This window comes from Lipotes vexillifer, unplaced genomic scaffold (assembly GCF_000442215.2).
Source record: "Lipotes vexillifer unplaced genomic scaffold, Lipotes_vexillifer_v1.1 scaffold431, whole genome shotgun sequence".
In the NCBI taxonomy this organism is placed as follows: domain Eukaryota; kingdom Metazoa; phylum Chordata; class Mammalia; order Artiodactyla; family Lipotidae; genus Lipotes; species Lipotes vexillifer.
In genome coordinates, this window is record NW_006782267.1 from 795,005 (window position 1) to 812,318 (window position 17,314).

The window sequence follows — 17,314 nt, forward strand, 5'->3', positions numbered from 1 at the left end:
GTCTATGGCTGCTTTTATGCCATGATGGCCAGAGTTTATTGTTGCAATGGAAGCCATATGACCAATCAAGCCTAAACTATTTCCTATATGGCCCCTTTACAAAAAAACTTTGCTGATCCCTAGTCCTGTTGGGAAACCATCTCTCTCCCAAGTGGTCCAGGTAGGAATGAAAATGATTCAACTCACACTTTGGGGGTAGGCTCTGTTTGGTGTAAGCCAATCAGCACCTCCCATGACCCCTGGCCATTATGATTGGTGCAGGTGTGGCTGTGTGGCCTCCAGTCTATTCAGTGAGAACCCAGGGGCTGAATCTGAGAATGCTGGGACACAGCTTCTCTCTCTTCTGGATGGTGAGTGTGAGGATGGGAAGGGCTGCAGCCATGAAGAACGAAACTTGAGGAGGAAGGCAGAACAGAGGGAGCCCAGAGAGATGGAGCAGAGCTCTGATGACTCGGAGACGCTCTTTAAACCTCTTTTGAAGCTGGCCCTGGCATTCTGGGTATTTAGAAAATGGTAGTAAAAAACACATATAATTTACCATCTTAACCATTTTAAAGTCTACAGTTCACTAGTGTTTTGTATGCTTGCATTGTTGTGAAACAAACCTCTAGGACCTTTTAACCCTGCAAAACTAAAACTTTATACTCATTAAAAAACAACTCTCCTTTGTCCCCTGCCCCAAGACCTTGGTAACCACCATTCTACTTTCTATATGTATGAATTTGACTACTCTGCATACCTCATATAAATAGAATCATACAGTATCTACCCTTTTGTGACTGGCTCACTTCACATAGAGTAATTTTCTCAAGGTTCATCCATGTTGTAGCACGTCACAGGACTACCATCCTTTTTAAGGCTGCCTAGTATTCCATTGTATTTACTTACCATATTTTGTTTATCCGTCTACCTGTCAATGCACATTTGGGTTGTTTCCATCTCTTGGCTATTGTGAATACTGCTGCTATGAACATGGGTGAGCAAATAGCTCTCTGAGACACTACTTTCAATTCTTTTGGATATATATCCAGACATGGGATTGGTGGATCATATGGTAGTTTTATGTTTACCTTTTGGAGGAACCATCATGCTGTTCTCCACAGTGGTTGTATCATTTTACAATACTGCCAGAAATGCATAAAGGTTCCCTTTTCTCCACAGCCTATGAGGCCACCATTTTTTGCGAGTAGGCATCCTAATTATCTGATAGTGGTTTTGATTTGCATTTCCTTGATGATTAGTAATGTTGAACATCTTTTAATATGCTTGTTGGCCATTTGTATATCATCTTTGGAGAAATGTGTACTCAAGTCCTTTGCCCATTTAAAAAATTTAGTCATTTGATTTTTTGTTGTTGTTGAGTTGCAGGAATTCTCTATAGAATGAGCTGGGAATTGTTACCTCCTCTTTAATTTTCTGGAAGACTTTGAGGAGGATTAATTCTTTATATGTTTGGTAGCACTCTCCAGTAAAGCCATTTAGTCCTGGGCTTTTCACTTTGGGGAGGTTTCTGATTACTGATTCAATCTCCTTACTAGTTATTGCTCTGTTTAGATTTTCCTGTTTCTTCACGATTCAGTCTTGGAAAGTTTGTATGTTTTTAGGAATTAATCTACTTCTTCTGGGTTATCCAGTTCTATAATCCTTTCTGTTTGTCACGCTGATTATAATGTCGTCATGTCTCCTTAGGCTATGACAGTTTTACCACTAGTTTTTAGGTACATAAACCCAAAAGATATTCTTTTTATTGTTTAAGATAAATTGGTTAAGAATTTTGTTTCTTGTAACTCACAAGATTCCCAGCTGACACAGTTTTCTAGTACAGATCATTTTATAATGAGAAAAGTGAGGCCCATAGTGTCCAAATGATTACCCAGCATCACACAGCTAGTACTAAGAGCTAGAATCCTAGCCCAAGTGGTTTTACTCTTTAATTTCTGTGCTTTATGATTCTGTGCCACCTGTTGCTGGGAAACACTGCAATCAAACTACCCCAGAAAGGTACCTTCATTATATCCTGAATTTTGGAGCTCTTATAAACAGCCACACTAAGATATGGATCATTGACAAGGCCTTGATGAACCTTACAATAAGATCAAATTTGGGTAGTGAAATTTCTATATCAATAAGTTAAAGAGAAATAATTTTCACTCACTGACTTGTATATCAGCATCTTTCGTAACAATGTACTGAATATATAATGCTTTAGGAAAAGGTCTATTCATCCATCCAATAATGCATCCATCCACCTACTCATACATACACACACCTAAATATTTATTGAACAAACATTTATTGCCCACCTGCTGTTGCCCAGACAATACTCTGGGCAGTGCAAAGCAACCCCTGTTGACCTCTTTTATCTCCTGTAGTGGAACAGTCATGCGTCTCCAGCAATTTTTGGATTCAAACCAAATGGTATCAACATATTTAAGTTCATCCCTTTTTATTTTTTGTGGGTTCTACGTAGAAATATAGGCTTGAATATGTGAGAAATTGAAGTTTGAATGTTGAGCTGAAAAGGAACCAGCTGAGGAGACATGAGAAGGAATCCTCAGTGAGTTTGGAACAAAGGAAGGGGGATGGTGTCATGGAAGCCAAGAGAACCGCCTAGAACAGAACAAAAATAAACTGGGGACCTTTATATGGGAGCTTTATAAAATTCCAAAAAGATTACGAGTAGAATTTCTTTAAAACATTATGGACAATTAACGTTTTGAAAGTACAATGGGGCTCTTTCTCCGTAGACCATTAGTATGAGCAAGTTGCTATGTAATTTTCACCTCCCTAATAATTATTTGTACTTGCATTCAGCATTCCACTGTGACTGGGCTTCATAATGCTGTCATTTCCTGTCCCTCCATCGTCCTCCCACAAAGGTGTTGGCTGAAGGTGGGGGGCGGGGAATCGTGATACTCACATAATAAAAGTTCTACTTTTCTCACGGATTTTAACAATGCTATTCCTAGAATACCTTGTAGAGGTAGGTCATGAATGTCAGAGCTGTACAAGAACTCTTACTGACAATAGATACATCACAGAGCTTTCTGGCAACAACTAGGGAAAAAATGGGGCTCTGGAGTCCTTTTTTAACTCCCTGCAAGACTCAGAGTGCAGCCTCAGAAAAGGTTTCTTTTCTAATTTCTTTCATATATGAAATAAGTGGCAGCTCTCCATTCCACGGGAGGGTTTTGAAAATTTATTAATTATTGAATTAAAAACATGAGAATGGGGTCAAACGCATGATGCTCTAGAGAAAGGTTTGGCAAACTATTACAGCCCACGAGCCAAATCCAGCCCTCGGGCAATTTTTGTAAATAAAGTTTTATTGGAACACAACCATGTCCATTTGTTTACACATTTCCTATGGCTTCTTTCTCAATACAGTGGCAGAGCTGCATTGTGTTGACTTGCGAGAGAAACCACTCGGCCTCCAAAGCCTAAAATAATTTGCTGTTCGACCTTTTATAGAAAAGGTTTGCTGACCTGGCCTAGAGAAGTAGGGGCTGGGGGTAGGGGAGGGGGTGAAGTGTATATCTTAGGGTGACAAAAGCCATCCTTGACAGGGCATGGAGATTGCTTTCGGGGGAGCCAATAGCTAGAGGCAAACTTTCCTCTTTGCTAGACCTTTACTGAGAAAGCCACATGAGAAATGTTTTTTAAAGACCTCAAGAGGTGAGGCTGGGAGGTGAAGGCCGAAGGCTAATTAGTTTTTAACAGATGTAGCCCTCTTAGAAACATGAATGATCAAGGAAATCCTGCCATATACTCTCTTAGGCGTGTTACCGCCCTGTACTGGCCATCCACTGACACTCAAAGTGATGACACAGAAGACAAGGGAAAGATAGAGGCACACGTAAGTAATTCCTTTTCCTTTCAGTTATTCTCATCCATCAGCAAGCCACAGGTAGGGAGATTTGGTAGAGTGTGCTCATATCAAGAAGTAAAACAGGACTTTCCTGCTGGCGCTGTGGTTAAGAATCCACCTGCCAATGCAGGGGACACGGGTTTGAGCCCTGGTCCGGGAAGATCCCACACGCCGCGGAGCAACTGGACCCGTGCGCCACAACTACTGAGCCTGCGCTCTAGAGCCCACGAGGCGCAACTACTGAGCCCATATGCCACAACTACTGAAGCCTGAGCGCCCAGAGCCCGCGCTCTGCAGCAAGAGAAGCCACCACAATGAGAAGCCCGCGCACCACAATGAAGAGTAGCCCCCGGCTTGTCGCAACTAGAGGAAGCCTGCGCGCAGCAACGAAGACCCATCGCAGCCAAACTAAATAAATAAATAAATATATTGGGGGGGGGGAAAAAAAAAGGAAGTAAAACAAAAACAAAAACTACCGAGTTAGTTTTGTGCAACATTTCTACTTTTCTGTCCAGAATGAAATACATATACATGTGTAACCTACGAAACACAATTGTGTGATTTCGGCAATTCCTCATAGGAGTTACATGCTCTTATATTTGCATCTAAAACCCACATTGCACAATATATAAATGATTGGTAACATTCATGCAAATAATTGAAAAATTTAGTTTTTCATTACTTAGAATGGCACTCAATAGCATATAAAAGAGAGACAAGAGGAAAGGGAAAATCTTTACACTTTAGTACCTTTATGAGCACTTTTATCCTGCTTTTTGAACAAGGGGCCTGCATTTTCATTCTGGAATGGGTACCAAAAATTCAGTAGCTGGCCCTGCATATTTAGCCGTATCCTTTAATATCCAACAGATTTGAGAGTCTCTCCCGGCCTTCCACATTGGAACTGCTATCACCAAACCTGTGTTCCGGTGACGACTGCGTGGCGCACCCTGTGACACAGCTATGGGACACGGCTACTCTTGACTCATGCTCATCTGAGCGTCCACTGCCACAAAAAGTACCCCCATCCCTCATCCTTGCAATTGAAGAGACTCTTCCCTAGAAAGTGGCTATTGATAGCAAGGTTTTACCCAAGCTTTGCAAGGAAACAGAGGACAGGGCTTGGGAGGGAACTGCTGTCTCCTACCCTCTGGTGGACCACAGTAAGGCACTCTGTCACCAGCCTTCCGCCACTCCTCTTAGGTAGCAGCGCAGACAGTAATGAAAGGACACCTGCCGCAAAGGTGATGCCTTTTCCTCTTCAGTTCAGCCCATTCACTTGGCAGTAATACCCACAGGCCCCACTTGGCATTTGGGACAGGCCAGAATTTCCTGCCTGTGCCCCAGCCTTAGGTGATCATATCAAAATTGCTCTCTGCAAGGGCTGGCTCAATCCAGAAAGAAGACATGCAAAGGCCACTCAAAGGAACCAAGGGGTGGTAGGCAGCCCCAAGCTAGTATTTTAATTACAGGCTGTGATGGAAACCTGGTCATCCAGGTGCTTCTCATTTTCACAGGCTGGCTGTTCCTGTGATTCCAAATGGACTCTGTGACCTACCTCATGTACATCCCCAGGGGCTACAATAAAAGCTCAGGAGAAGACAGAACCCACCCCGTCCAGCAGCTAACCTGCTGTCTATAGCTCCGCCCGAATGTGCATGTCCCAAATCTGCCGGAATCAAGTGGCCCAAGGAACTTCAGATAATTACAATCCCTTCAGATATCTTGGCCTGCTGGACAGATACGCCAAGTGTATTAGGGACTTGTCCTAGAATGATGGCCAGATTAAGTCCACCAGCAAAGTTTCCAAAACAAATGTGCAGGGAAAATGAAACCACCACCAATAAGGGAGAAAGAGGTCTGCTGAGCACAGTTCTGTGTGCCATATGCTAAGTTAGATCTGGAAAGATGGTGTCATTTCAGAGCTTTCCTGTTAAAAGCCCTTCCATCAGCTCTGCAAACTTACCTTCCAGCTGGGAGCAGTGATTATTAACTCAGCGGAGAGGTGCTTTGTCAGATTTGAAAGAAAACAAATCTGCTTCAATGAAGGGAATAAACAGCCCCTAATGTTCAGCCTGGGAAGCTTTTGCGTTGACATGACATAATTACCTTTCATTTCACGTAATGATACTATCACACTTACTTTGTTCCTCCAATTCCAAAATTATAATATACCTCCCTCCCTTGACTGGATGCTTGGGATCCTAAGGAACTCATTTACCTAAATGGCATTTGCTCTTGCAATGAGGCAATTATTTGCATTTTAAGCAGAATTCACTGTGTGCACTTGGAAGCGAAACATTTTATCTAAGAATTCTTCAACAAAAACACAAAAAAATGAGGCAGACTGCCTCTTCTCTAATATAATGCTAGTTCTTAACTCTTTGGATATTTAAAACCACACACAATAACAAAGCAACCCACCTCAAATAGATCTCTCCTATTTCCTTTATTGTCACAACTGTAGATTTCTACGAGATGCTCTGCATTTTATTACCAGAAACAAAGGGTAACAATTTGAGTAATCTCTCAGATTCGTTTGTCCTTTGTTGAATGTGAGTTAAAAATGTAAGCTTGATAAAGCAGGAAACTGACATCTGCTTCAAATATGAAATTAACCCAGGGGGTTGGGTGGTACAACCACAATATCCACATCCAACTTTACAACTTAACTCTTCTTGACTTTTTTTTTTTTAAATTTTTAAAGAAGGAAAAGTTCAAGGGTACTCATCACAGAGTAACTGATTACTGGACTCATCCACAGAATAACAGTTAAGACTCTCTTATGAAATCTTGGGGTAAAAATCAAGAAAAAAGTAGCAAAGACTAGCCCTAGAACTACCAAACAATATTTGAAAATAATCAATTGCTTCTTTCCTCTTTGGGACATTTCAATTGGACTAGATAAAGCCTGGAGGGAATACTTAGAGGCTCACACTTTAGGATGACGTAAGGTTTTGTCATTTGTAATTTTCATGATGACAGAATCCTGTCACGTTGACTTGACTGTCTTCTGGTCAATAAAAAGGCACATACAGTGCTTGTATTTCTTCAGATTATTCTTTTCTGGAGACAGATGAGCCAAAAACACATTTCACATTGACCACTGAACTGACTGGCAGATAGCAATGGCTAAACATCTCCCAAGTTGGGCCAAGGCCATACTGGAAAACAAAGTGGAAGTTTCCACATCTCATTACTAATCCCCAATATTCAGGTTTCAGAACTGAATTCTTCTGCATTAAGAAGATAGTGACTTGGTTTAATTGCCCCCCATGGGAATGGGTGGTAGAATAATAGAACAGTGTGTCTTGTCCAATACGCACGCAGGACTACATTTGTGGACTTACAGCGTGAAAGTAGCCAGAAAACCAGCAGGCCAAAAAAGAAAAAAAACAAAAAAGCCTCTTAATTTTAGAACTTGAAAAACGAGGACATGTGGTTTGGAAATGACCCTCCAGCCTCCTCTCCCACTATCCACCCCCATCCCTTTCCCCAGACTCCAACGTGGCTCATCTTAATCATGTATTTTGTCAGCTAGTGTTTTGATATTTATTTTGCTCACGTTTAAATTTTTCTTCAATCTACCAAAACCGAACTTCCCGATTTACGAAGCACTTTATTTTTGCATTAACTCTACCCACCTCCACAGTTAAATAAGCATGTATTACTCCACTGAACTCAAAAATGGAAAATAAGGAACTCACGGCGCTCCCTATTCTCTGACTACGAAACATACTATGTGTCTATAAAGAGCTTAAAAGAGACATCGCTTGGTTGAGAATAATGGTTGGGCTCTCTGTAGTGTGAGGCCCGTGGCAATGGCCTGCATCCTCACGCCCACTCCCAAAGGATAGGATTGTTTCCTCCTTGGGGCCTTCCCCTGTATCTACAGCATACTGTATTATTTCATATATCACTTCCACCACACTCTAAGATCCTGCAAGGTAAGACTGTAGCTTGCTCATTTTGGTAACTTCATCACTTAGCAGTGCTCAGTAAATGTTGGGGGGAACACACGTTAGGTGTAACCAAGGAGTGCTTTTGCGCATGACCAGACAACCAGGCTGCCCAGGCCATTTCTAAAGGATGCGGAGGGGGGGGAAGGTACGGCAGACATAGGTGGAGATGAGCTGAGCTGAGCATACATTGACTGGGCTGGGGAATCCTAGGGGTGGTGACCAAAGCTTACTATGGATTAAGCTCCGTAACAGAGCCAAAAGAACCGAGGCCTTTGAGTCTGACGGTGTGGGGCAAACACGGGTCTGACTAGCCATAAGGACATGCAGATACCAGACTCTGTGAACCTCAGCTGCTTCTTCAAGAAGGAGATTCCTCTATGTGCTTTAACTACCTCACAGGACAGTTGTCAAGATTAATTGCAACCTTACGTCTTGCAAGAATTTTCTAAACGTTGGTAGCGTGATATACAGAGTTACCTTATGTTATCTAAATCAGAACACTCTGAGAGCAAAGGGAGGTGCCATCAGTAATTATGTGAGAACAATACCCATAAACCAGGACCCTCCTGGGCAAAGCTGGTTGTACGGTCACTGGTCTGTCTATCCATCTCTATCTATATTCTATATCCATTGATATCTATATCTACAACTCTGTATATTTATAGCCATCTATATCTGTATCAGTATCTCTGTAATTATAGTCCATCACTTTATCTACATCTGTATCTCTTCTCATATCTACAACTATATCTATATCCACCTCCATCTATTATTTATTGATGCTATTATTATAAGAACCATCTCAGAGTACCTCACTTTCTCTATTTCTCTTAATTTCTCTGGCCGCCCATTGCTCCCTCTATTAGCCACTTCTCACCAGGACACTCTCTTTCCCGAGACTCTTCTCTTGGTAGTTTCTCTCTTCCCATCTGCTTCTTTCCCTTCCCCTCTTCCGCTCTCTTAACTGGTAATAATAAGGACAAAGAAATTTTTATTTTGCATCTGTCATGTTTCTTACACAATGTTCTTTGCTCCTAAAACAACCTGTAATTTGTATTTCTCTAAGAATACCAACAAAACTTGTCCTTTCTTAATGGAGAATCCCGTGTATTTGAACGAGCAGTAGTTTGCGACTTGGTACACGTGCGTAAACTTTGGGAAAGCCTTTTGATTAGTCTGAGATTCAGTTTTAGCATCTAGAAAAGGGGGTAATTATTCCGCATTAATGCAAAAAGAGCGCTTCAGAGCAGCCGCCGAAGCGGTTCATTAGAATCAGCTGAGGAGTTTCTGAAACTCTATTCCTAGGCTCTATCCCAGATCCAGTGCTATGGACCGAATGTTTGTGTTCCCCCGAATTCTTATGTTAAAACCCTAATCCCCAGTGTGATGGTATGAGGAGATGGGGCCTTTGGGGAGGTAATTAGGTCATGAGAGTGGAGCCCTCATAACGAGATCAGTATTTTTATAAGAAGAGACATAGAGAGGTGATTTCCCTTTCTCCTATCCTCTCTTTATGTGAGGATAAAGCAAGGAGGCAGTTCTCTCCAAGCCAGGAAGAGGGCCCTCATCAAGAACCCGACCACGCTAGCACCGTGATCTTGGACTTCACATCCGCCAGAACTGTGAGAAATAAATTTCTGTGTTTAAGCCACCAGTCTCTGGTATTTTATTATAGCAGCCCAAATGGACTGAGACACCCAGGCATCAGGATATTTTACTGATCCTTGGGCTATTCCAATGTGTAGCCAAGGTGGAGAACCACTAGTCTGCAGACTATACAAAATCATACAAATGTACATTAACATGTGCATAATGGCATTTAAAATTTTTTGAACCCTATGGATTAGTAACTCAATAGAAGACAGGTTATCCAGCCCTACTCTAAATAACTGGGGATAGGAGAGGAAAGATGAAATTTGAACACACTTTGAACTACCCTGGGTCATATTCCGAAAGATTCATAACAATAGAATTATCTCATTATCAACTCCGAGACTCTAACTTTGAATAGGTGAACCCTGGTTCCTCCCATAGCTTTGGCCATCACTTCAAAGTAGTGGTACCTCCATCAGAAAGAACTGTCTGATGTGAGTTATCATTTAGATCTTAAGACAAGATAAAAAAAGATATCTCTTTCAAAGAGAAAATGTAAAAGAGTGGGAAATTAAATGGAAAGGTGCTAATTACTAACCACAGATTAATTTTCAAATTGTTCTTTTAACTTCTAAAACTAATGAGTAGAGATATACTCCAGACTGCAAACCAGGCTCCCTGGAAACTTTGGTAATTAGAGTATCTCTTTGTAACGGACATGGCTCAGTAGGTAAGACAAAAAATCAGAATGATTCTCATTATTTATAAAACTCATTAGTGACAAAGAAACAACAAGCACTTGTACCAGAAGTACCATTCTTGACAGCTTAAAACAGTGTCTCTGACAGGACTGTGGAAATTTACTTTTCAAGTAAAAAAGCTCCACGGATTTAAAAGAGTGACACCAGTGACTTTGGTTTTAAAACTTGCTGTTTAGTAATCAGTGCAGGTTTCTCTATTAAGCTGCTGATCTGCTCTTTCATGTTGCAACAGCTGGTATCGGGCCAGTGTAAATGTTAAATTGACACCTGGGCTGGCCCTTAAAAATGTCAATGACATTGATGGAAATGCATATCTGTAGAGCTAGCTGGGGATCCCAGAATCTCTAAACAATAGGCCATAGTTTGGGTTTCTGGCTATTGATCAAATGGCTTGGAATACACAGGAACCTCAATGCAACCAGGGACAAGGAAAAATCCATCTTAATCAGAGAAGTCTGAGCTGTACCTTCCTAAGTTCATAATCCATGTCTTTTAAAACTACATTTCTTTGGCAGAAATTTTTATTGTTTTGAGTTAAAGCATCTAGGCCACCTCAACTGTGCCAATTACGTAAATTCATAACCATGTTACAAAATAGATGGCACAATAAAATATCAAATAATAACATCTTTCTACCATTATGACGGACTTAGGCAAACTATTAAAATTAATGAATCAGGGCTTCCCTGGTGGCAGGCAAACTATTAAAATTAATGAATCAGGGCTTCCCTGGTGGCGCAGTGGTTAAGAATCTGCCTGCCAGTGCAAGGGACACGGGTTCGAGCCCTGGCCCGGGAAGATCCCACATGCCGTGGAGCAACTAAGCCCGTGTGCCACAACTACTGAGCCTGCACTCTAGAGCCCGTGAGCCACAACTACTGAGCCTGCTCTCTAGAGCCTGCAAGCCACAATTACTGAGTCCACGTGCCACAACTACTGAAGCCTGCATGCCTAGAGCCCGTGCTCTGCAACAAGAGAAGCCACCACAATGAGGAGCCCACGCACCGCAATGAAGAGTAGCCCCTGCTCACCGCAACTAGAGAAAGCCCGCACACAGCAACGAAGACCCAATGCAGCCAAAAGTAAATAAATAAATAACAATAATAAAGTAAAATTAACGAATCAGAATCTAGGATGTAAACAAACCGTTGGCCTTTCTTCGTGTCTTTGAGCTTTCTGAGAGATTCCGTCCCCACTGCCAAGATTTCCACCATAGTTTCTCTATGAGCACATCCTCAGGAAAGCCTTGAAGAGCCAGAGGGTCACTTCACACAGGCTCCCTGGAGTGGATCAGATTCAAAGTCAACTTTAATCTTTCCAGGATGGACCCAGGAAACAAGCCCCTCAGCCACCAACTGTTCTCTTAAGAGGGTCCTCTCACCTCTGCAAATCTAGGAAGGGGAGAGATCTGGACTGCAGAGACTAGGAAACCACTGACAACACTCACGTGAGTTTTTCCCTAGCTACTTTCCAACAGTCCTAACTTAGATGTGCTGGGCTGGCCAAAAGACCAAATACTCAAAGATCAATCTTGGCAGATATTTCTATTTTTATAAAAATGATCCCCTACATCACGTAGATCCTATATTTGCTAATCAGTCCATAGTCAGCCTGGTTGGAACCAAGAATCAAGCCTGTGGTATTGAAAGATTTTTCCCCCATTGGCCTCCAACCTCTGCTCACTTGTATCAGGGTAGGCCAACCATGCTTCCTGATTTCAAATCTGTTTCACTAACTTCTCATAATTAAGAATATTTCACTTTGGAGAAACAGAGTGAACTCTTGCTGTTTTGAGAGGTGCAATATAAGCACTTTTTTCATACAACTGCAAAAGCCCAGAGCGCTGCAGCCTCTGTGAAAAACAGTTTGGTCATTCTCGAAAAAAGTAAACATCAAAGTACCGTATGAGCCAGCAATTCCACTGCCAGGTATATACCCCAAAAGAATTAAAAGCAGGGCTGCAAACAGATACTTGTATACCAACGTTCACAGCAGCATTATTCACAGGAGCAAAAAGGTGGAAACAACTCAAATGTCCCCTGACAGATAAATGGACAAAAAAAAGTGATCTATCCACACAATGAAATATTATTCAGCCTTAAAAGGAATGAAATTCATAGATGTTCTACAACATGGATGAACCTTGAGGACATTATGCTAAGTAAAATAAGCCAGATAAAAAAGCACAAATACTGTATGATTTCATTTATATGAGGTACCAGGTGCTGGAGGGAGGGGGAGTGGGAAACTGTTGTTTAATGGAGACAGAGTTTCTGTTGCAGAAGATGAAAAAGGTCTGGAAGATGAAAGTGGTGAGAGTTACAAGACATTGTGAATGTAGTTAATGTCACTGAATTGTACACCTAAAGGCAGTTAAGATGGTACATAAAATTTACCATCATGCTAAACACAACAGAACCATTATATATATAACATAAATAACATAACAGTTATGTAATATATATTTTACCACAATTTAAAAAAAAAGAGCACCACAAAAAAATCCAAAACCTCAGCCAGTGTTAGTGGGACCAATTTATAGCACAACCTGTAATGCACATAATCCTTTCAGCTGATTTTTCTCGTTGCAGATGAGCCAGTAACATTCCTGTCTTCACCATTTCTACAAGGCTTTCCAAATGACCCTCCTCCATGTCAAACTTTAGTTACTAGCCTTGGACAATCAGTACAACTGGCCTCGGATTCAATAACATACATGTTTGCTCTGGCCCAGGAGTACCTGATACCCTGGGAATTGTTAGCCTAAGATGGCGCGTGTCCAAGAACAAAGCAACCTCATGTCACGAGATATGGAAGGCCCAGGGCGATCACCTTGAGTCATGCTTGAGTCATGGCCTCCAAGTGCCTAGGAGTCCTCAGTTTAAGTATGCTAATTCTCCTGAGCCAAGGGTCAAAACAGAGACATCCCCAAAGCCAAAGATTAAACTGTTCATGCCGTGTGTTCAACCTACTTGATGAAGCAGTCTCGTCCATCCCGGTTTGCCGTCATCTCCCATCCATAGGGCGGCACCTGGTTCAAGCCCCAGGTTCCCGAGGGAGGTGGCCAGCCTGAAGACTTTGTCCTGTGGCTGGAAAAAAGCAAAGCAAAGCATCATTACACGTGACTCCGGAACACTTCTTCTGAGACAAACCCCAGAAGGGGCACAGGACTTGCTCGTCTCCATTACGGGCTGTGTCCTCGGCTGACAAAATGAACGATTAGAATGTTTTTGTGTCAGGTACCACGCTCAGTATCTTTCTTTATAGTATCCTGCAAGCTGTTCCCAGCTGCCCTGTGAGCTAAGTATACTCATCTCGTTTTACAGATGAGGAAACAATGAATGGCTCACAAAGCTTAAGTAACTTTCCTGAGGACACACAAGCCAATTCTGAACAAACGTTTAGCACACTTTCCATGACACTAGGCATTCCTGGGACCAGACATTAGGACAGTTTGGCATATAAACAGATATCACACCACAATACAAATGCACAAATGAAAACAGATTCCTGTTTTTATGGATCCTAAACAAATAACCCCAAGTCTCAGTTTTCTGGACTCCTGTGACCAAAATACAACATTTCCGCTCATATTAACCATACTCCAGTCAAGGTGACTGGTCATAAAACCTTAGACGAACTCTCCATTTATGTTGTAATGAAAATCCACACATTAACTTTTACAGTTTCTAGTCCACACCTGAACTGCTGACTCGTCAGCAAAATGAAAGGGTAGGTCAAGGAGAATTTTCTAGAAGCCTGCCTTTCCAAGAACAAGAGGAGAAAGGAAGTGACTTCACGAGACAAGCAGCTGTGATGGGCAGTGTTGCACAGTGACAATTCCCATCCAGAGGCCTAAGCCCAGTTTCTGCAACACTGCTGAATCCAGGCCGCTCCTCTGCTGCCTGGGACCTGCAGAAACTCCACTGTTCTCTCATGAACACCAAAGACTCCTTTAAAGCTCAACCGTGGGAAGGAAATACATGCTGCCATTTTAGGATCAACGAACATCCTTCATCATTTGTCCTTTGGCTCCAGGTGAAGTTCCCCACTCTGGATGGCCTGTTAGATGTTCTAGGTGGTTCCAAACTGCAGACAGGAACCAAAGTGTATATGTGTGTGTTCGGGGAGCAGTGAGGACGCTTCCAGGGCCTCACAGTCAGCATCTCAATAGTGAACCTGGGAGCCCTCAGAAAGAGGCGCCCCTCCCCCTGCGCCAGGCATAACACGCACAGCTTGTACAACTGTCCATGGCAGCCCTCCTGCAGCAAACATCCAAATCAGGGGTGCCCACCTGTCTGTGAGGAGGGGAGGCTTTGAACTTCCCAGGATGCAGGGCATCCCACCCCCGACCTCCACCCTCACGCAACTCACACAGCTGACCATGAACCAATGCTTCTCCTCAACGGAAACCAGCCCCACTTCCCGCAAGCTTTCTGGAGAGGAACTAGTTTGCAGAATTTTAATGACCTTCGTTGCCTTTCTTTAACTTCCTTTCAGTTTTCCCACATCCTTCAGAAAGCGTGGGGAGCGAAAGAGTTCACAAATTTAACACAGGTCCCGCCAACTTAGAGGCCCACCACAGGGCTAATTCCCACCCGTGGACCATTCCATGAACAGACATGCCAAGCTTTTGTTCCTCTTCTCTACACCCAAGCCAGCAGTGGCACTTTCCTCTGGTGGTGTTTGAAGAGCGAGCTGCTTGCCTGCAGTGAGAGCCCATGGCTTGGTCCCCCCGAGGTTCTACAAAAAGCCCGCCAATTTCTCCACAGCAGCAGAGGATGCATTCGGACCAAGCCCTTCGAGGTATGAACACAGTGTATACCGTTGTTATAAAGTTTTGCAAAAGCAAAAGCAAAGCTACAGTAAGAGGTGACGCACAGAACATTCCTGTAAGTGAAAGGAGGCCTAAATAGAGAATGCAACAATTTATTCCGCATTACTAAATTACGTTCAGTATCAGAATGTTCATCTTTCCCAGAGGGGGCGAACTTATTAAAAACAAATAAACTGTCTTCTTTTCTTTTCTCTTTTCTTTCCTTTCATTCTCTTTTTTCCCCCTGAAGTCTAAATCACTAAAAGAAAGATGCTGGCTTCCTAATGTAATTTACATGTAAAATACAGGGTTATAATAATGAGCAAGGGGGAGCCTGAATTTTATTATAAACTACATTCTGTCCCGTAAGCTGTGTTCGGGAAATAGTAAAAAAAAAACAACAGTTCAGCGAGATGTTTTCACATAAAGCCTTTTGTCATAAAACACCAAATACAGTGCTAATACTGGAAAAAACACTCACTGAGTTAATTCGGGGCAAGGGACATCAACTGATATAAAACAAATCATTGAATAATTAGAATCAGACACGACTACATGTTTGCCTGTTAATATGTTGACATAAAATACATGGGTCGGAATGACATTCATAGAACTTAGCAAATTAAAATTAAAAGCAAATTAAAGTGCCGGTGGGAAAAAAACCCCAAAAAACCTCTTTTCTAAGTATTTAACCATACATCCTCAAATCAAAGACGAAAGTCAAAATTAAGGAGGGGTTTGGCTCCCATGTCTGTGTGGTGTGGTTACTGGGAAGTCCACCCCAATATACAACCTTGCAAGCAGGCAGTTGCTCTCCACTGGGAAGATGTTCCGGGGACCTCCTTCCCTGGCTCCCATCTCTGTGGCTGCACCAAACTGTCTACCACTCCCAATTGCCCCCCACCCCAGTGCAACGGAAGGACAGTTTTTTCCTACCACGAGCGCAAAGACCTGGCCCCTAGAGAGCAGCGGCAGGGCCAGTGCACATAAATGTAGAGTCTTCTGGGCCTTTTGCTTTAGGGCCGCCGTAGATGCAGAGATTATCCTCAGGATGGACCCGGTGCTTCTATGAAAATACAGTCCTGTGCAGAACTCCTCACTTCTGGCTGAAACACCGACCCTGTGTCCCAGTGTGAGATGCATGCCTTTTATTTCCCCCCATTTCAGGAAGAGTCCACTCTGAGTTCCTGGGCTTCCTTCCTTCCCAGGGGCTGAGGCCTCTTCAAATTTCTCCTCTTTGAATGAGGTCTTACTTTTCTTGTCCAAAGGCCTATTAGCCTCAAAGGTTCTCTTGACTCCCTCTGTGGAGGTTAAAGACTGTCCTGTAAATAGGAACCCTGCAGCTCTGCTCAGCTGCCGGCATGCAGGTTGGCCCCATGGAGATTATTTGAAAGGACCCCTCTAGCCTAGGGTTTGCCAGATTTAGCAACTACAAACACGGGACACCCAGTTAAATGTGAATTTCACACAAATATCAATTTTCTAGCATCAGTGTATCTCACATAATATTGAGGAATACTTACACTAAAATAATTATTCATCATTTACCTTAAAGTCAAATTTAACGGGGTATCCTGTATTTTATCTGCAAACCCTACTCCAGCCCCTCAAATAAACGAGCACCCAGATTCTCTGAGAGTATCAAAGAGGCTAAAATATCATAGCCTAGAGTCTTTCTGATTTGTCTTTACCTTAGTAGCAGGACTGAATACTGCTACCAATGAGTCTAAAATGTGAAAAGAAGTACCCTCAGCTACTTGACTAGATTCAAACCAAACAACAACCTCCTAATATGTGTCTGGGGGTGCATGAGGATTACAAGTGGTCAAAATCCACCATTTTCTGTATTTCCCAAATTGAGCTGACAAGAACCCATCTTGCAGTTTTTGTTAACGATTACCAGGCTCTAGAAATTATGATTCAGCAGGTCTGAATTAAAACCAGGAATCTATGAGTGAGTGAGTGTGTGTGTGTGTGTGTGTGTGTGTGTGTGTGCATGTGTGTGTTGAAACAAGTAATCCCGATGACTCTTACCTTAAAGTAGGGTTGCTAGATTCAGCAAAAAGCAAAACAAAATATAGAATGCACACTTAAATTGAATTTCAAATAATTTTTAGTATAAGTACATCCCATGCAACATTTGGGACATAGTTACACTAAAAAATAATTATTTGCTATTTATCGAAAATTCAAATTGAACCAGGCATCCTATATTTTACCTGGCAAGCATGAGGTTTGGGAAATACTAGTCCTTGCTACTCAAAGTTTGGGCTGAAGTCCAGCGGCACGGGTTTCTCCTGGGTGTCTGTGTGAA

General features: G+C 42.4%; 1 protein-coding gene across 2 annotated transcripts in view; it reads right to left on the reverse strand.

Moving 5' to 3' along the window:
* FRMPD4 (FERM and PDZ domain containing 4) overlaps positions 1 to 17,314 on the reverse strand; it is a 556,500-nt gene that overhangs the window by 176,664 nt on the left and 362,522 nt on the right. Inside the window, exon 2 of one of the 2 annotated variants that reach the window (XM_007455060.1) lies at positions 13,157 to 13,273. In XM_007455060.1, the coding sequence (XP_007455122.1) occupies positions 13,157 to 13,273 (117 nt within the window). Of the gene's footprint in view, positions 1 to 13,156; positions 13,274 to 17,314 lie in introns of those variants that run through there. The other variant, XM_007455059.1, reaches the window with a different exon arrangement.